The sequence below is a fragment of the Myotis brandtii genome, unplaced genomic scaffold (genome assembly GCF_000412655.1).
Source record: "Myotis brandtii unplaced genomic scaffold, ASM41265v1 scaffold566, whole genome shotgun sequence".
Classification (NCBI taxonomy): domain Eukaryota; kingdom Metazoa; phylum Chordata; class Mammalia; order Chiroptera; family Vespertilionidae; genus Myotis; species Myotis brandtii.
This window is the reverse complement of record NW_005370110.1, coordinates 241,082-261,324: the sequence shown is the minus strand read 5'-3', so window position 1 is coordinate 261,324 and position 20,243 is coordinate 241,082. Positions and strand designations below refer to the sequence as shown.

The 20,243-nt window shown below is 45.9% G+C and overlaps 1 protein-coding gene across 5 annotated transcripts in view; it reads right to left on the bottom strand.

Moving 5' to 3' along the window:
• The window catches only part of ATP2B4 (ATPase, Ca++ transporting, plasma membrane 4), a 106,927-nt gene that overhangs the window by 44,375 nt on the left and 42,309 nt on the right, over positions 1 to 20,243 (bottom strand). For all 5 annotated transcript variants that reach the window (XM_005878570.2, XM_005878571.2, XM_014549709.1 and 2 more), the window contains exon 2: positions 9,822 to 10,450. In XM_005878570.2, the coding sequence (XP_005878632.1) occupies positions 9,822 to 10,014 (193 nt within the window). In that variant the 5' untranslated portion in view covers positions 10,015 to 10,450. The remainder of the gene's footprint in view (positions 1 to 9,821; positions 10,451 to 20,243) is intronic.

Here is a 20,243-nt window from a genome sequence, read left to right as displayed (position 1 = left end):
CAGTGAACTGGCCCCCTGTTTAAAAAGTTTGAGGACCCCTGCTCCAGGGTAACGCTATCCTCAATCTTCTGGCTGGTCTAATCATCAAATAGACATGAGACAGATTAGCAAGAGAAAATAACCAAACTTAATACATACATATGAATGGAACCCCACATACAGGAGAGGGTTAGAGACCCCCCCCCTTGCATGAGAGGTTCAGAGACAGAAAGGACAATTGAGGTTCTAAGACACTGAGCTAGGGATGAGGTAAGGTGCCTTGGGGCTTCAAAGGGTCATTGCGGGATGATAAGAAGAAAAAATAAAAGTTTGTTCTGCCGTTTGGTAAGTCAAAGTGTTACCTCCGATAATCTCTCATATATGGGGAAGCCCCCTAATTCAAGTTCTTCTAGGAAGTTAAAGGGAGGGGCCTAAGTTTCTCCTGAGCCTGAGGCTAAAATTGCCTTTAGCTCAAAACAATCCACACACCACAGAAGCACATGTCTGGGTAGCTGTTCTGAAGCCCCAGGTAATTGCTACCACTTACTGAATGTTCCTGGCTGAAGGTGTGAGCATCTTTGCATAAGTACTGAGCATCTACTAGGTTTAGGGAGCTGAGATTCTTTGGGGAGTAAATGGCAGGAGGGGAGAGAATCTATATATATAAAAGTCTAAGCGGCCATTACGACCGGTCGATTGAATGACCAGTCGACAGGTCGCTATGACAACACACTGACCACCAGGCGGCAGACAATCAATGCAGGAGCTGCCCCCTGGTGGTCAGTGCACTCCCACAGCCAACCTCCCGCAGCTGGCCAACTTCCCACAGTCCCTCCCCCTGGGCCCGCCCCCATAGGCCCCCATCACCAGCCAGGCCGAGGGACCCCCCCACCTGTGCACAAATTTGTGCACCGGGCCTCTAGTCTATTATAAGATAATCAGCCCAAATTTCAATTCTGGTTCATTAACTGCAGAATTTAGGTTAATATCTCCTCCACCTTAAGATCTTAGGGCTCTAACTGTTCCTTTTACCATGTTCTTGAGGCATGTTCTACCATTTTTCCACAGCTGGGACATCCTGGGGTTGTGGCAGATTAGAATTTCTAGTACAGTGGTTGGCAGACTGCGGCTCGGCAAACCGCGGCTCGTGAGCCACATGCGGCTCTTTGGCCCCTTCAGTGTGGCTCTTCCACAAAATACCACGTGCGGGTGCGCACGTACAGTGTGATTGAAACTTCGTGGCTCATGCACAGAAGTCGGTATTTTGTGGAAGAGCCACACTGAAGGGGCCAAAGAGCCGCATGTGGCTCACGAGCCGCGGTTTGCCGAGCCGCAGTCTGCCAACCACTGTACTAGAAATTCTAATCTGCCACAACCCCAGGATGTCCCAGCTGTGGAAAAATGGTAGAACATGCCTCAAGAACATGGTAAAAGGAACAGTTAGAGCCCTAAGATCTTAAGGTGGAGGAGATATTAACCTAAATTCTGCAGTTAATGAACCAGAATTGAAATTTGGGCTGATTATCTTATAATAGACTAGAGGCCCGGTGCACAAATTTGTGCACAGGTGGGGGGGTCCCTCGGCCTGGCTGGTGATGGGGGCCTATGGGGGCGGGCCCAGGGGGAGGGACTGTGGGAAGTTGGCCAGCTGCGGGAGGTTGGCTGTGGGAGTGCACTGACCACCAGGGGGCAGCTCCTGCATTGATTGTCTGCCGCCTGGTGGTCAGTGTGTTGTCATAGCGACCTGTCGACTGGTCATTCAATCGACCGGTCGTAATGGTCGCTTAGACTTTTATATATATAGATTCTCTCCCCTCCTGCCATTTACTCCCCAAAGAATCTCAGCTCCCTAAACCTAGTAGATGCTCAGTACTTATGCAAAGATGCTCACACCTTCAGCCAGGAACATTCAGTAAGTGGTAGCAATTACCTGGGGCTTCAGAACAGCTACCCAGACATGTGCTTCTGTGGTGTGTGGATTGTTTTGAGCTAAAGGCAATTTTAGCCTCAGGCTCAGGAGAAACTTAGGCCCCTCCCTTTAACTTCCTAGAAGAACTTGAATTAGGGGGCTTCCCCATATATGAGAGATTATCGGAGGTAACACTTTGACTTACCAAACGGCAGAACAAACTTTTATTTTTTCTTCTTATCATCCCGCAATGACCCTTTGAAGCCCCAAGGCACCTTACCTCATCCCTAGCTCAGTGTCTTAGAACCTCAATTGTCCTTTCTGTCTCTGAACCTCTCATGCAAGGGGTGGGGTGTCTCTAACCCTCTCCTGTATGTGGGGTTCCATTCATATGTATGTATTAAGTTTGGTTATTTTCTCTCGCTAATCTGTCTCATGTCTATTTGATGATTAGACCAGCCAGAAGATTGAGGATAGCGTTACCCTGGAGCAGGGGTCCTCAAACTTTTTAAACAGGGGGCCAGTTCACTGTCCCTCAGACCATTGGAGGGCCGGACTATAGTTTAAAAAAAAACTATGAACAAATTCCTATGCACACTGCACATATCTTATTTTGAAGTAAAAAAACAAAACGGGAACAAATACAATATTTGTATTTGCATGTGGCCCACGGGCCGTAGTTTGAGGCCCCCTGCCCTGGAGCATGGCCAGGCCACAGCTTCCCTAGGCAGGCCAATGATACAGGAGTTCTGTCTCCAACTCCTAGGCCTCCTTCCTGTCCCTGCAATCCCTTCAGCCTCGGTCCCTACACGTGTGTACCCCTGTAACACCCATCATAGCACTCTGACAATATTTCTGAAATTGCCTTAATTTCTGCATATTCTTTTTATAGCCTATAAGTTCTATGGAAAAAGGAACTGTGCCTGTTGTGCTCATCATTGCGTCCCCAGCACCAGCTAGATATTAAATTATTTGTTGAATGTGATTGCAAAGGAATTGGAAGCCCTCTGTATCGTATCCCATGTCACACCCTCAACTCTGCAGAGGAGAGAAGTAGTAGGGTACAGAGGGCACATGAAATATAATTCCCACCAACATTCTTCTAGATCCAAATTCAACAGGAATCGTCTTTACCTCTCAGAACAAAGTCCAGAGACAATGATTTATTCTTTAGTGAAGGCTCCCCTTCTCTGTCCTTTCTAGTCTGGGCATAGATCTTCTTCCTACTGTTGGCTCCTCCTCATCTTTCTTTTTCCTAAAAAAGGGTAGCACAGCTGAGGGCCAACGTGGGAAAGTTCTGTGGGGAAAGAACTGATATATCCTGTAATCCAATCACAGAGATTTCTCTGCCTTGCTTTCTCCCGCCTCCACGTAATCTTCCTTCCATTCCCTCCTTAATTCTAAATGAGTAAAAGGAGCTGCAGAACTGTCATTCTCTGGAGCATCTGAGATCTCGCTTCCCAGCATGTCAATGGTTTGGCTCAAATAAACTCTTATAAAAATCCTCTACAAGTTTGGATGTTCTTATGTTGATAAATAAAATAAACTTAAATTATCTGTGATTTGAGATTCCCTGTTGCTGCTCTAGCATGAGGACTGTGAGTCAGAAACCATGAAACATTCCATTGTGTTTTAACCTGTGGTAAGACCTTAGGTGACTAATCTAGCACCTTTTAGCCTGTTGAGAGAAAGGGTATATATGAATTAAAATTTTAAAATTAAGTCCCACCTGCCTCTAGAATGTGTAAATTTACAATAATAAAACCATGTTAGGAAAGAGGATAAGTAACAATTGACACCACAGAAATACAAAAGATAAGAAAATATTATGAAAACTATATGCCGACAAATTGGACAATCGAGAAGAAATGGTTAAATTCCTAGAAACATACAATCTCCCAAAGTCGAGTCAAAGAAGAAACATAAAATCTGAATAGACCGATTATAACTAACAAAATCGAAGCAGTAATAAAAAACTCCCAACAAACAAAAGTCCTGGACCAGATGGCTTCATGGGTAAATTTTACCAAATATTCAAAGAATAACTAACACCTATCCTTCTCAAACTATTCTAAAAAATTCAAGAGGAGGGAAGATTCCCAAGCTCATTTTATGAGGTCAACATTATCCTAATTTCAAAACCAGATAAAGACACTACAAAGAAAATAAAATTATAGGCCAATATCCCCAATGAACATAGATGCAAAAGACCTTAACAAAATATTAGCAAATAAAATTCGGGAATACATTGAAAAGATCACACACCATAATTAAGTGGGATTTACTCCTGGATACAAGGTTTGTACAATATCTGAAAATCAATTAACATAATACACCACATAAACAAAATAAAATATATAAAATCATATATCATATTAATAGATGTATAAAAAGCATTTGACAAAAATCCAGCATCCATTTGTGATAAAAACTCTCAGCAGAGTGGGAATAGAGGGAACATACCTTAACATAAAAAAGACTACATATGACAAACCCACTGCCAATATTTATACTGAATAGGCAAAAACTAAAGGTGTTTCCTTTAAGATCAGAAAAAAAGAGAAGGGATGTCTAGTTTTACCACTCTTTTTCAACATAGTACTAGAAGTCCTAGCCACAGCAATCAGATAAGAAAAAGAAATAAAGGACATCCAAATTGGAAAGGAGGAAGTAAAACTGTTATTATTCGCAGGTGACATATATTGTACATAGAAAAACCTAAAGAGTTCACCAAAAAACTACTAGAACTGATAAATGAATTCAGTAAAGTAGCAGGATACAAAAATAAATATTCAGATATTGAGTATATTTTTATATACCAATAATAAACTATTAGAAAGGGAAATTAAGAAAACAATCCCATTTATCATTGCCACAAAAAATTACTTATAAATAAATTTAACCAAGCAAGTATTTGAAAAATTATAAGACACTCCAGAAAGAGAGTGAAAAAGATACAAATAAATGAAAGCATATACTGTGTTCATGGATTGGAAGAATTAATATTATTAAAATGTCCATACTATCCAAAGCAATCTATAGATTCAACACAATTCCTATCAAAATATCAATGGTGGTTTCATAGAACTAGAACAAATAACCAAAAATTTTATATGGAAACACGAAGACTCCAGCAATCTTGAGAAAGAAGCACAAAGTTGGAGGTATCATACTACCTGATATCAAACTATACTACAAGGCTATGGTAATCAAAACAGCATGGTACTGGCATTAAAACATACATATAGATCAATGGAACAGACAGAGAGCCCATAAATAAACCCACACCTATATGGTCCATTAATATTTGACAAGGAGGCAAGAACATACAATGGGGTAAAGACAGTCTACTCAATAAATGGTGCTGGGAAAATTGGACAGATGCATGCAAAAAATGAAACTAGACCACCTTCATATACCCATATGCAAGAATAAAGTCAAAATTGAGTAAGACTTGAAACCATAAATATCTTAGAAGGAAATACAGGCAGTAAAATCTCTGACATTTCTCTTAGCAATATTTTTTTCTGATATATCTCCGCAGGCAAGGGAAACAAAAGAAAAAATAAACAAATGGGACTACATCAGGGTAAAGTTTTTGCACAGCAAAGGAAACCATCAACAAAATGAAAAAACAACCTACTGAATGGAAGAAGATATTCCCAATAAGGGGTTAAACATAAAAAATTTGTAAAGAACTCAACACCAAAAAATCCCAAACAATCCAATTAAAAAATGGGCAGAGGACACATCTCCAACGAGAACATACAGATGTGGCAACAGACAGATGCAAAGATGCTCAACGTTACTAATCACCAGAGAAATACAAATTAAAACCACAATGAGATATCACCTCACACCTGTCAGAATGGCTGTCATCAATACATCAGCAGACAACAAGTGTTGGTGAGGATGTGGAGAAAAGGAAGCCCGGTGCACTGTTGGTGGGAATGCAGACTGGTGCAGCCACTATGGAAAACAGTATGGAGGTTCCTCAAAAAATTAAAAATGGAACTGCCTTATGACCCAGCAATTCCACTTCTGGGAATTTATCCAAAGAAACCTGAAACACTAATTCAAAATAATATATGTACCCCTATGTTCACTGCAGCATTATTTGCATTATCCAAGATATGGAAGCAACCCAAGTGCCCATCAATAGATGAGTAGATAAAAAAGCTGTGATACACACACACACACACACACACACACACACACACACACACACATATACACACACACAATGGAATATTGCTTGGTCAGAAAAAAAAAGAAATATTACTATTTGCAACAACATGGATGGACCTGGAGGGTATTATGCTAAGTTAAATAAGTCAGTCAGAGAAAGACAAATATCATATGATTTCACTTATGTGTAGTATCCAAAGAACAAAACAAATGAACAAACAAAATTGAAACAGACTCATAAACACAGAGAACAGACTGACGGTTGCCAGATTAGGGGAGAGGTTGGGGGACTGGGTGAAAAAGGTGAAGGGATTAAAAAGTACTAACGGGTAGTTACAAAATAGTCATGGGGATGTAAAGTACAGCATAGGAAGTAGAGTCAATAATACTATAATAACTATGTATGGTGCCAGATGGGCACTAAAAATATCAGGGGGAACGCTTTGTAAAATATTTGCTTATGTAACCACTATGCGGTACACCTGAAACTAATACAAAATAACACGGAATATAAACTGTAATTGAAAGATAAAATTAAAAAAATAAATAATGTTAGTGTCAGAAATGTTATAAACTCCAAGTTCAATAAGGCCCCTTCGTTGCTATGGTTAAAAAAAAAAATCAATTTATACTACAGATGCTGTCAACTGACAAAAAATGAAGGTGAAGGGTCATACTCTAGGAATCCATCTTCCCAGCCTTACTTCACCTTGGTTTCCAAACAACAGAATTCAAGTACCAGGTAAATTTCTTTCTTCATATTATTGGTCTACAGGGGCCTCCCACAGGTGACAGGACTGTGCTAGGCTGTTAGGCACTTCAGTGTGGTCTTCTGTGAACAGGCTTGTTTTTTATAGCATCAGCTCAATGGGGTACTTGATATCAGTGGTCTTTTCTCAGCCTGTCCAACTAAACAGCCCAGCACTACCCGTGTCTGGGGAGAGACCCCTGTGTCAGAGCTTTTTGGTGGTTCCTTTTTCTGCCCCTTTATTCCTCTCAGACATGAAGACGTCATTGTTGGCATTTCGGGGGGGGGGGCGGTAAAAGATTACTCATAGAAAAGTTGTTTTCAGACACCCTAACTTTCCAGCTCAACTACCAGCACCAGGATAAATCTTGCACGGAAATCAATCAGGTTTCGTGTTTGCGATCTAGGAAGCAGGAGAATGGCAGTGGCCAACTGTGCCAATGGTAGAGGTATGGGCTCTAGGCATGGCCAGGGTCTGTGGCAACAGAGGCGCCTGCTGTCCAAAGAGGAGGCTTTCAAGCTATCAGCCAGAAACCGGACTGGGAAAGAATCTAAGAGTACTAACTCTGTCTGTAACATTTGATATCTGACGTTGAGATTTAAGTAGAATGTACGTTGGCCTTTGGGAATGGAAGCTCTCTAGGAATCAGAAAGTCAACAGTAGCAGCTATGACAACGGACTTAGAAATTTGGGGAGGAAGTCTGGGTCCCTGATTCCAGCTTATTTGGACTCCAAAGTTTCACTTTGTGAGACAAACAACTCACCAAAGGGATCAAGAGCTGGATATAAAGGGGGAGAAGAGATCCCGTCTAAATTCTGGTGGGTACATTATCTGAGTAAAAACCCAACAGGAATAGCCTCTCTTTAATAAGGTCAATACTCCTACAAGAGTGGCAGAATAAGAAAGGTAGCTGGTAAGACCGAGCCACCTGAAAGCAACTGAGCCCAGTCAACTCAATCAGATCTCTCTCTCTCTCTCTCTCTCTCTCTCCGTGTTTGCGATCTAGGAAGCAGGAGAATGGCAGTGGCCAACTGTGCCAATGGTAGAGGTATGGGCTCTAGGCATGGCCAGGGTCTGTGGCAACAGAGGCGCCTGCTGTCCAAAGAGGAGGCTTTCAAGCTATCAGCCAGAAACCGGACTGGGAAAGAATCTAAGAGTACTAACTCTGTCTGTAACATTTGATATCTGACGTTGAGATTTAAGTAGAATGTACGTTGGCCTTTGGGAATGGAAGCTCTCTAGGAATCAGAAAGTCAACAGTAGCAGCTATGACAACGGACTTAGAAATTTGGGGAGGAAGTCTGGGTCCCTGATTCCAGCTTATTTGGACTCCAAAGTTTCACTTTGTGAGACAAACAACTCACCAAAGGGATCAAGAGCTGGATATAAAGGGGGAGAAGAGATCCCGTCTAAATTCTGGTGGGTACATTATCTGAGTAAAAACCCAACAGGAATAGCCTCTCTTTAATAAGGTCAATACTCCTACAAGAGTGGCAGAATAAGAAAGGTAGCTGGTAAGACCGAGCCACCTGAAAGCAACTAAGCCCAGTCAACTCAATCAGATCTCTCTCTCTCTCTCTCTCTCTCTCTCTCTCTCTCTCTCTCTTTTTCTTTTTGCTGCTTTTGTTTTCCCCAACTAGATCTCTTTTTGACATCAAGAGGTGAATGGAAGAAGTGGACAGTGGTTGCAGTTACATGAAGTAACCTTTAGAGATATAATAATGCACTGCACTCATATTCGGGCAAGATCTTCAGACACATGGGCTCCAGGTTAAGCTGAGACAGCTAATTTCCTGAATCCCCATTATAAATCGGAGCACTATAACATGCATTGCAGTATTTAATCCCAATAACTCCATGGGCTAGGTATTAAAATCATTTTCAAAGCAGAAGCAGACTCAGAGAGGCCGAGTAAACTGTTCCGTGATATCCAGGTAGTAAATGATAGAGCTGCTATTGGAATCAAAGCCTGTAAGACAGGAAACTGAATTCCAGAAGTAAAGAGAACATGTAGAGCAGTTCTCAGATTGCAAAGAAAACAAGTCATGGGCAATGAACAGATATCGAGATAAAAATTTCCCCCCTCTCCCCGCCTCTTTTAAATCCTAAAGAGTCTTAGAATTGGCAAAACATATAATGTGGCCTCCACGGAAGGCTCAGAAATAGTATACCTCAGAGGCCGAAGGCATCTAAAGGATAAGATCTTTATTTCATCTCATGCTACTCAACCACGGCCTGCCTGACTGATAGGACCCAACAAGAACCTGTAGCATAGATGCTGAAACCAGGCAAAAGTGAGGCGCAAGGTTCGTTTTGTTCTCTCTCCGTTTTTGATGAGGCAAAATTTCATATTACCATGGCTCACTGGGCAACTGGGCTGAGCCAGGCAAGCATAAAGCTGGATATTTCAGTTTCTTTTAAGTACTGTATAGATTAAGAACCACCACATTAGAAGTGCATCAGGCAGGGTTGAAAAAGTCATCAATAATTCTGTGACAGGAAATAGGAGTAATCCAAATATTTGGTGGGTACAATTATAATTATATACCTTATGACTCACCCCCTTATTTTCAACTGTATACCGTAGAGATTAACACTGTGAGATCAGTGTGGGGGGAAATTATATCTTAATCCTGTTGCAATAAAAGACTAATGCAGAATAGGGGACTTGATGATTATTTACTGATAAAAGCATCCCTAACATAAATGTTTCCAAAATAGAGATAAATATCCTCCTTTCTGTCCATTGATATAGAAAAGGGAGGGAAGAATAATTTTCAGAGAATAGCACATTCCCTCAACATTACATTGTGTGTGGGGGGGGAACATGGCTCCCTATGGCCTCACCACCTTTCAGTGCTTCATATACCACACTTTCCCCACGAGACACAGGTATACCAGTCATGGCTCCAGGTGCCTCTTTAGAAGCTGGAAAAACACTATTTTTTAGCCCTCGTCACTTCCTCCAACTCCCCACTCCTCCTACGGCCTTTACCTTCCACAGGGTTGGTTCTCAGTTTACTGCAGAGATTCATTACACCTCCATGGTGGTCATTGATCTGGATCAGAGCATCCGTCGAACGCAGCTCCATGAGCTTCCTGAGCTCCATGACTGTGAGGCCAAATTCCTTTTCACGGCTCTCAGCCGTCGAGTTGGCCGGCAAGGCATGTTCTGTGGTGTTTGTCATTTTGCCTGCTGTTCCCAAGCCCTTCAGACGCCCTCAGTCAGAGCAAAGGCGGAGCTCCCCTTCAACTGATCAGGGTCTCTTGCTTCTCTGCCTACTTCCTGTTCCCTGCTTCTGTGGGAGCCCAGTGAGGAAACTGATGGGCTCTGTCTTGGTCCTTTTTCCTTAGGAAGCTTGGCAGCAAGAAGAGGAAGAGGACGGGGGGAACTGAGTGGAAGCTGGACCACGTGTCACGATGTTTGGTGTCCCCAGGTGGCGAGAGACCGTGGCCGTCCAGGGTAGGTAGGTTCCTAGCTCAGACCAGCTTGCCCAGATGGAAGTGTAAACAGCACGCGCATGTTACCATGGCGGCAACCTTAGCAACAACCAGGAACTGCGATGGTAGAGAGGCAGCAGGAGAAGGAGGAGGGCTCCCTGGATACCAATGACAACTGGATCTCTGGAATAAAGATTCAAAGACAGACAAAAAAGAAACAATTAGAGCAGTCATGGTGAGCCAGCACCTGCCACGGCCAGAGACGCTCGTTCTAGCACAAAGGTTCGGATGACAGTTGGTGCCCGACCCGAACTGACAGCGGAATCCTGAGATAAGTGAACTCATTCCAGAGAGGCCCCTTCCTCCCTCAGAGGCCCCAGCAGCCTGTAAAGTCCAATGTAGGGAAGTAATTTCAGATACACCCAGGCTTCATAGCTCTTCTCTCCCAGACCAAGCAACACAAATCCCACAACTGCAGACACTTGGAAATAAAAGGTTCTGAGCTCTCATGGCTCTGTCCTCCGTTTTTGGGACCCACTGCATAATCCTTTCATCTTGACCTCACTTCTAGGAGGTGAGAAGAGGTCAGAAGAGGAGTGCGGACCTGAGTGCACAGGAGGATGGCCTGCCCGTCTGCCACTCTCCCTCCTGCTCCATACCCTTCCCTACTCTCAACACGTACATTTACAAACCAGGAAGATGACTGATGGGAGACGGCCCAATCCTCTAAGGGCCCTCAGAATACCCAGCCTCCAGCTGTATGGAAATCCTGCAGCTTGCAGTTGTCAACAGGCCAGGCAAGCGAGCTCAGGCCTTGGAGCTAAGCCCCTCCCTCCTCCACAAAGCTTCTGGAGGGAAGGGGAGAGTACCATGCTCTGGCAGTTGGTGAAACAGGGTGGGACCTTTTTACACAAAGGGGGAGAGGACCTCTGAGGAGAAAAGATAGTGAGTTTAAAGCCTGTGAGTGTTAGTGTTTTCGGGGGCGAGGGGGGCGGGGCAGGGATAAGACAGCGTTTGATTCCGATAGAGCCTAGGGCCACAGCAAGGTTGCAGGGGAACAGAATTAGCCTCCGATGAGTGAGCACCTGAGGCTCTCAAATCAGCACTCCGCCCCCCCGCCCCCCCGCGCAGAAAGGCATGTGCTGCCTCTTGCACATGCTGGCTGCAGAGGAGCAGAGCTATGGGCAGGTGAGGATATGGGGGCTGGAGGTGTGAAGGCTTATCCAGAGCCCTGCGCTCGAGAGGCTTCTGCGTCATGCAGGACCATTGCCACACATCAGCCACTGACATGTGAAGGGGCTCTTCCTGAACGCAGCACCAGAACCTGGAGGCCCAGCCTTGGTTAAACTGTCCCCGCTGACTTGAGTTCGGTTACCAGGGGTGGATGGAGCCAGGAGCTCTGCTCAGCCTCCCTCTAATAAATAGATGACACCCTCGCTTCTTAGAAGGTGAACAAAGCACACGAACTAGCAGATGAGGACTTTATCAATTACTTTTCCAAAAATCACATGTGGCCAAAGTTCCTGCTGATCCCGATCAATCTTGTTCTCAGCAGGATCCCCGGGACAGAGGTGATTGCAGACCCCCTGTCTCCATGGTCCTCTGCTGCCTCCTCCTATCCCAGATTTTTAGAGCTCTCCCGACTTACACCGGGTTAAGCAAGCAGGGTTTTCTTTCGTTGTTGTTATTGTTTTTAATATCACATTCCCTTTATTTTTAGATGTCATCAGAGATCCTGGAAACAAGGAGGTCTGGAGAAAACCTGCGGCAGTGTGTCCAACTCCCTTCATTCAGACGGGCACAGAGAGAAGCAGCTCCACAGAGCTTTCTCTCCCGTTCAGCTTCTCCTCCAAGCTACTCTGGAGCAGTGGGTGACAAAGATTCTATCGTAGTAAGAAGCCCACCTTGATCCTCACGTAGACCTCCTTAAGCTTTCAAGAGGATGCTGAGGACAGCGCTGACAGTGCTAAACTGGACGTCAGATCTTCTCTGTCTCTGCCCACCACACTGTTCGTTCCACGAAGGTAGAGATTTTACTCATCTTGTTCACAGCTTTATCCCCAGCGCCTAGAGGAGAACCTGCACGTGGTGGGCATCCAGCTAAATCTTTTATTGAATGAACAATCGCAGATTCAGGACCAGATTTACCATCTTCCCAGGCACCCGTTGGGCAAGTCATTTAGCCTTCTTAGGGCTCAGTTCCTCCCACCTTAAGCTGGGGCGGGCGGGGGGGGGGGGCAGAATCAGCCCTACCTTTGCACACCATCCTAAAAACGTGATGAAGGAATGGGATTATAGATAGAAATAGTGCTTGGAAATCTTAGATGAAAGATGCCCAGTGCTAGAGACACTTGCTCCGAAGGTCAAGCACTAAGCTGCTGGCACAAAGTCAAGGGGGCAGTGCCCAGCTGGGAGCCTATTTATTTCTCCAGGAAAGTTCTTCCGGGATTCGGAGGTGAGGCAGGTGCCCCTGTCTCCCTGAGCTCTGAGTTCTGAGAACATGAGCTCCCTGCAACTGCTGTACTTGCCTGGTCCCTAACCTTATTAGGTAACCAGCAAATACTCTGTAAGCGCTCCACTGCCTCGGCCTCAGACACAATGCCTGGACGGTAAGACCTCTTGTCAGGTCAGGATTAATCATTCCTCCGGGCATTCTGGGTAAGGTATGTTCTCACTCCCTTTCCAGCATTTAGCCAGCCTAAGGGATGAGAGGATGGGAGAGAGAAGTCTCTCGTCCCTTCTGTGGGGCCAAGAAATCCTATCATTCGACATGATCATAAAATCATTTTAATTTTTTTCCTCCTAAAGTCCTGTAACGTGTTCTACAAATTGGAATGATACGTAGAAGCATTGTCACACCAATTCTAGGTAGGACAGCTGTGACCCCCACCTTACAGATGAAGACAGTGTGGTCCAAGGAGATAAAAAGTGATTTATTTGGCCTTTGGCAAGTCAGTGACCTTGACTGCATGGCCTTTTCGCTCCACCTTACTCCTTTCCCTGAGTCTGAACCTCCTCATTTTCTGACAATGGGTCATGGGCAAGGCACAGGTAGGTTTATGTGGGCCAAGCATGTCAAACTTGAGGCCGGCAGGCCACATGCCTCGTTGGCCTGCCGGCCGCGAGTTTGACATGCTTGAGTGGGCCTTCTCATCAAACTTTAGGAAGTCAATCCATAGTTTTGTTTCCATTTTCTTCGTGTCCTGTACTTCTTCTACACCTAAGAAGTCTGTTTTAGAAATTTTTTTTATTTTATTGATTTCAGAGAGGAAAGGAGAGGGAGGAGAGACAGAAACTTTAATGATGAGAGAGAACCATTGAACGGCTGCCTCCCACACGCCACCCACCGGGGATGAGCCTACAACCGGGCATGTGCTCTATCCACTGAGCCAAACCAGCTAGGGTTCTTGAGCAAAGAAAGGGGGGGGGGGCAGAATCAGCCCTACCTTTGCACACCATCCTAAAAACGTGATGAAGGAATGGGATTATAGATAGAAATAGTGCTTGGAAATCTTAGATGAAAGATGCCCAGTGCTAGAGACACTTGCTCCGAAGGTCAAGCACTAAGCTGCTGGCACAAAGTCAAGGGGGCAGTGCCCAGCTGGGAGCCTATTTATTTCTCCAGGAAAGTTCTTCCGGGATTCGGAGGTGAGGCAGGTGCCCCTGTCTCCCTGAGCTCTGAGTTCTGAGAACATGAGCTCCCTGCAACTGCTGTACTTGCCTGGTCCCTAACCTTATTAGGTAACCAGCAAATACTCTGTAAGCGCTCCACTGCCTCGGCCTCAGACACAATGCCTGGACGGTAAGACCTCTTGTCAGGTCAGGATTAATCATTCCTCCGGGCATTCTGGGTAAGGTATGTTCTCACTCCCTTTCCAGCATTTAGCCAGCCTAAGGGATGAGAGGATGGGAGAGAGAAGTCTCTCGTCCCTTCTGTGGGGCCAAGAAATCCTATCATTCGACATGATCATAAAATCATTTTAATTTTTTTCCTCCTAAAGTCCTGTAACGTGTTCTACAAATTGGAATGATACGTAGAAGCATTGTCACACCAATTCTAGGTAGGACAGCTGTGACCCCCACCTTACAGATGAAGACAGTGTGGTCCAAGGAGATAAAAAGTGATTTATTTGGCCTTTGGCAAGTCAGTGACCTTGACTGCATGGCCTTTTCGCTCCACCTTACTCCTTTCCCTGAGTCTGAACCTCCTCATTTTCTGACAATGGGTCATGGGCAAGGCACAGGTAGGTTTATGTGGGCCAAGCATGTCAAACTTGAGGCCGGCAGGCCACATGCCTCGTTGGCCTGCCGGCCGCGAGTTTGACATGCTTGAGTGGGCCTTCTCATCAAACTTTAGGAAGTCAATCCATAGTTTTGTTTCCATTTTCTTCGTGTCCTGTACTTCTTCTACACCTAAGAAGTCTGTTTTAGAAATTTTTTTTATTTTATTGATTTCAGAGAGGAAAGGAGAGGGAGGAGAGACAGAAACTTTAATGATGAGAGAGAACCATTGAACGGCTGCCTCCCACACGCCACCCACCGGGGATGAGCCTACAACCGGGCATGTGCTCTATCCACTGAGCCAAACCAGCTAGGGCCCAAGAGGTCTTTTAAAATGCAGGCATCTCTGGGTTTGTGCTGGTAATTTCCCTATAAATATCTCTGTTGCAAGCATTTTTGCTGCACAACTAATTGGCCACGAGGCAATTTTGCCGTAAAAGATAAAATAACTGGCTGACAGTTTGGTTTACATTTGGCGGATTTCATGTATTTAAGCTAGTTGTCAGCTGGGTTTTATTTCTCCAGGAGTGAAGTTCTTGTAGTTACTCCCATTTCACATTATATAAATCTCAGCCTTCACAGTGGTCTGTACAGCGAGGAGTAGACGTGGTGTTCTTAAAATAGCGCCTAACAGCTACGTATAAAGCAGATTGCAAAGCCCTGTGGACGGCCGGACTGCACACTCTACCAGAAAATGATCACAGATCAGCCGGCAAATCCTTCCATGAGCCCGGTGAGCCCTCCCACTTGTCAAAACCAAGTTGACCGGACGGCGCAAATTGATACCTCTCTTAGTGGAGGAAGAAGAAATTGTAGCAAAAAGGGAAAAGTGCTATGCCTTACAAGGGGACCAACCAGCAAGCAAATTTTTAAAAAAGTATAATGCTATCAATGGAAGATGTATTTTCATTTTTTTCAATAGTCTTAAATTTTGGTTTTAATTTTTCATCTTTCATGATCATTATGTCCTGTTTATTTTTTATTATTTTATCTTTAATGGCAAAATTGCTTTAGGCCGCCCTGGCCGGCTTGGCTCAGTGGATAGAGCATCGGCCTGCGGACTGAAGGGTCCTGGGTTCAATTCCCGTCAAGGGCACGTACCTCGGTTGCAGGCTCTTCCTCAGCCCAGGCCCTGGTCAGGGCTTGTGCAGGAGGCAACCAATTGATGTGTTTCTCTCACATCGATGTTTCTCTCTGTCTTTCCCTCTCTCTTCCACTCTCTTTAAAAAAGCAATGGAAAAATGTCCTCAGGCGAGGATCAAAAAACAAAATTGCTTTAGGCCAATAGTTGTGCAGCAAAAAAGTGTCCGGGGGGAACCCAGTTGCAGGAAAAATATACCTAGAACCCTCTTGGGCACAGAAAATATCCATTTCCATCTAAAGGTAATGCTGACTCTTGCCCTTGCTCTTTCTTTCTCAGAATCACCTCCATCATACCCCAGGCAGTGAGGGTGAAACAGACCCTACGTCCCGTCGCCATACATTCCCGAGAAACAAACCACCGCACACTTCCTGACAACTCAGTCTGCACGAGGCTCAGTAGCAAGTTCCAGAAAAGAGGACCTGCCTGGGACCAGAACATCGTGGCCTAAGCCACCAAACCGTAAACAGTCGTCAGGTGCTCTGCTTCCTCCAGTTTTGTCCAAAGAATCCCTCACTCTTTGAAAAGTTCCCGGGACGCTAAAGAAGAGACAGATCTCCAGGCTCTGAGGAAAAAGGGTAACCTCCCTGTAGGGGAGAGAAGAGGGTACTTTGAAGATCTAAAAGGAATCCACTCCCTGAGTCTTCCCTGCCAAAGGCACCTATTAAATCTGGCGCGATGCATGGGAGATGAAGCATGAATGGAAATGGGAGAAAGGAGACAGGAGGGGCCGGGGGCTAGGGCTTCAGGCTGGGGCAGCATTGCAGCTGGACCAGCCTGGAATCATAAGCAGCTACACTGAGCTCTGGCCTCTGGGCTGCAGGCAGGGCTGCTGTTCCCTGCCCTCCCCTGCCCGCTTCATGGGGCTGGGTGCCTGCTCAGGAGGGAGGTAGCACTCAGAGATGCTCCAGTTGGAGTGGCAGCATATCAGGACATACTTATCAAAGGAAGCCTTAAATAATGCAAGCAATATATACGAAACAGTCAGAACATTCTCACCCACAATTTTTAAAACCAAATACATTCTCATTCTTTTTTATTTTAACCCTCACCTGAGGATATGTTTTTATTGATTTGAGAAGGAGGGGGAGGGGGAGGAGGAGGAGGAGGAGGAGGAGGCGAAGGAGGGAAGACCTGGGGAGGGGGTAGGCTGGTCTCACCTTAGGATGCACTCACTGAAACCTGAAACCTGCTTCAGGGTCCCTCCCAACACCCCCCCCCCAAATTAAACCTGTTCTCTTTTCTCTTATCCAGATGCTTGCTCCCTTCCTCATCCCAAATGAGGCTCTATTTTTCCCTAATTTCAGGAGCGATGGTGGGGTTGGACAGGGAGGGGAATAATATTTGTTGAGCATCTACAATGAGCCAGGTACCATGCTAAGCACTTCATGTGAAAAATCATATATATGTACATATATATGCACCTACATATATATGCACACACACATATATACACACAGATACATACACACACGTATTCTTATGTAGTGCCTAGCATAGTGGCTGATATGTAGTGGATGGTCCATGCACAGTAGTTAGTATCATTATGACGACTATTGTTTCACCAACAACCCTCTAAGGAAGGCACCCCAGACCGAAGGGTCCTGGGTTCAATTCCCGTCAAGGGCACGTACCTCGGTTGCAGGCTCTTCCTCAGCCCAGGCCCTGGTCAGGGCTTGTGCAGGAGGCAACCAATTGATGTGTTTCTCTCACATCGATGTTTCTCTCTGTCTTTCCCTCTCTCTTCCACTCTCTTTAAAAAAGCAATGGAAAAATGTCCTCAGGCGAGGATCAAAAAACAAAATTGCTTTAGGCCAATAGTTGTGCAGCAAAAAAGTGTCCGGGGGGAACCCAGTTGCAGGAAAAATATACCTAGAACCCTCTTGGGCACAGAAAATATCCATTTCCATCTAAAGGTAATGCTGACTCTTGCCCTTGCTCTTTCTTTCTCAGAATCACCTCCATCATACCCCAGGCAGTGAGGGTGAAACAGACCCTACCTCCTGTCGCCATACATTCCCGAGAAACAAACCACTGCACACTTCCTGACAACTCAGTCTGCACGAGGCTCAGTAGCAAGTTCCAGAAAAGAGGACCTGCCTGGGACCAGAACATCGTGGCCTAAGCCACCAAACCGTAAACAATCGTCAGGTGCTCTGCTTCCTCCAGCTTTGTCCAAAGAATCCCTTACTCTTGGAAAAGTTCCCGGGATGCTAAAGAAGAGACAGATCTCCAGGCTGATATGTAGTGGATGGTCCATGCACAGTAGTTAGTATCATTATGACGACTATTGTTTCACGGATCCTCACCAACAACCCTCTAAGGAAGGCACCCCATCTCATGCAGGGAAACCCAGATTCAGAGAGCCAGGATGTGTGACTAGCCTGAACTCAAAGCCTTCCTGCCTCAAGTACAAGGACATGAAGAAAATAGAAACAAAGGTATGGGTTTACTTCCTAAAGTTTGATAAGGCCCATTCAGAGAGCCAGGATGTGTGACTAGCCTGAACTCAAAGCTACCGCAGAAAATGGAAACAAAGCTATGGGTTTACTTCCTAAAGTTTGATGAGAAGGCCCACTCAAGCATGTCAAACTCGCGGCCGGCAGGCCAACGAGGCATGTGGCCTGCCGGCCTCAAGTTTGACATGCTTGGCCCACATAAACCTACCTGTGCCTTGCCCATGACCCATAAAAGCTCAGAAACAGGGTGTGGCCTGCCGGCCGCGAGTTTGACATGCTTGGCCCACATAAACCTACCTGCGCCTTGCCCATGACCCATAAAAGCTCAGAAACGGAAAAACACCTCCTTAAGCTCTTTGAACTTTCTGGGCAGTGTAGGGCTAGACCCAGGGCTTCTCAGGGGCAGACACTCCACCCAGCCCTTCCTCCACCACATATAGCACCCCTCCTCCCCCAGCCAGAATACAGTAGGCCCTGGACTGGCATGATTCCAAGCATATCCATTTCCCACCTGCAGACCCGGGAGTGGGGATGAGGGCTTCCTCCACTCTGTCATCTCACACCATTGGCCTTGCAACCTGTAGTGACTTGGGAGAGGCTCAGAGACCTGCTCTAGATGCTCCCTCCTCTCTCCAGCAGGGCACTTCCTGTGCCATCACCTATAGGGTCTTTACTCCTCCCAGGCACTCCTGTGCTTCTGGCAAGCTCCTCCAGGATCCATGAAACTTCTGGCGAGTCCCCCCCCTCCCCCAACCTCCCCCCGCTGGCCCTTCTCTCTGAAGGTTTCCTCAGGACTAGTCGTGGTCCCGGGTCTTCCTTCGCTCCCCATGCCTGCCCGCCCTCATCGCTCCTCTATGCCTGCCGGCCTGCAGAAGCAGACCCGAGCACACACCCTCCCCTTCAGTCTGCCGAGGCTCTGTGGAGGCCTGTGGGAAGGTCAGAGGCAGAGCATATTGGATAAAGTTCAGGTGTAGGTGGCACACCTGTTATCATCAGCAACCACTAGGCCATGCAGGAAGCCCAGTGAGGGCTGGGGCACCAAAACCAGGCCTCTGCACTGCCCACAGGATGGCACACTGTAGCCTGTGGGCCTGGGCCTGGAACCTTATGCAAATTCTCGGCACGTCCTAAAGAGAGAACATCACCTCCTGGTTAAGAGGTGGGTCATGCGTGCGCGCGTGGGCGCGTGCGCACACACACACACACACACACACACACACAGGCTCCCTCGCCCACTCCTGTCCCTCCCCCAAATCGGCTATCCTGACAGTGTTTTCTTTTCTTTTTCCCCAGGTCTTCACTACGCTACTGCCCATGTCCATGGGCTGTGCATATATGCATATAAGTTCTTCGGTTTATCTTTTCTTGTCTCCCCAACCCCACACTGAAGTATGTCAGTCTGTTCCATGCCTCCCTGCTTCAGGTCTTATTTCGTTGGTCAATTCACTGTGTTTATTATAGTCCATGAATAAGCGAGATCATGTGATATTTGTCTTCCTCAGACTGGCTTATTTCACAGCATAATATTTTCCAGGTCCATCCTGACAGCGTTTTCAATCTAGCAGCAAAATGTAGCACCAAAATCGAAGCATCTGTCTAGAGAAGATATATCACTCTCAACCGCTGGGTCTCAGGGACCCAGAATTCACCCCTTTTCCCGGAACCATCTGGTACTTCTTGGCCAAGTTGAGACCATGGATACGAAGGACCCAGTCATCTACTGCTGGGTGCCTCTCCCAGAGAGATTCTCACACAGGTCCAGAAGGGGACGTGTGCAAGGAGGCTCAGTGGGACATGTTTGTGGTGACAGGGAACTGAAGGCCACCTGGGATCCCCTCCCCGTGATGGGCGAGCTGATAAAGGGGATATTTTGCAACAGTTAGAAATACAGATCAGATGTACACAAAATAATACTGGTTATCTTAAAAAACAGTGCTTAGTGGGGGCAAAAGGTGCTGTAACAGCTTTTACATGAATTAGAAACACATGCATCTAAAGCAACTCTTCAATAGAGGGAGGAAGAGATCAACCAAAGAACTTGTATGCATATATGTATAACCCATGGACACAGACAGTGGGGTGGTGAGGGCCTGGG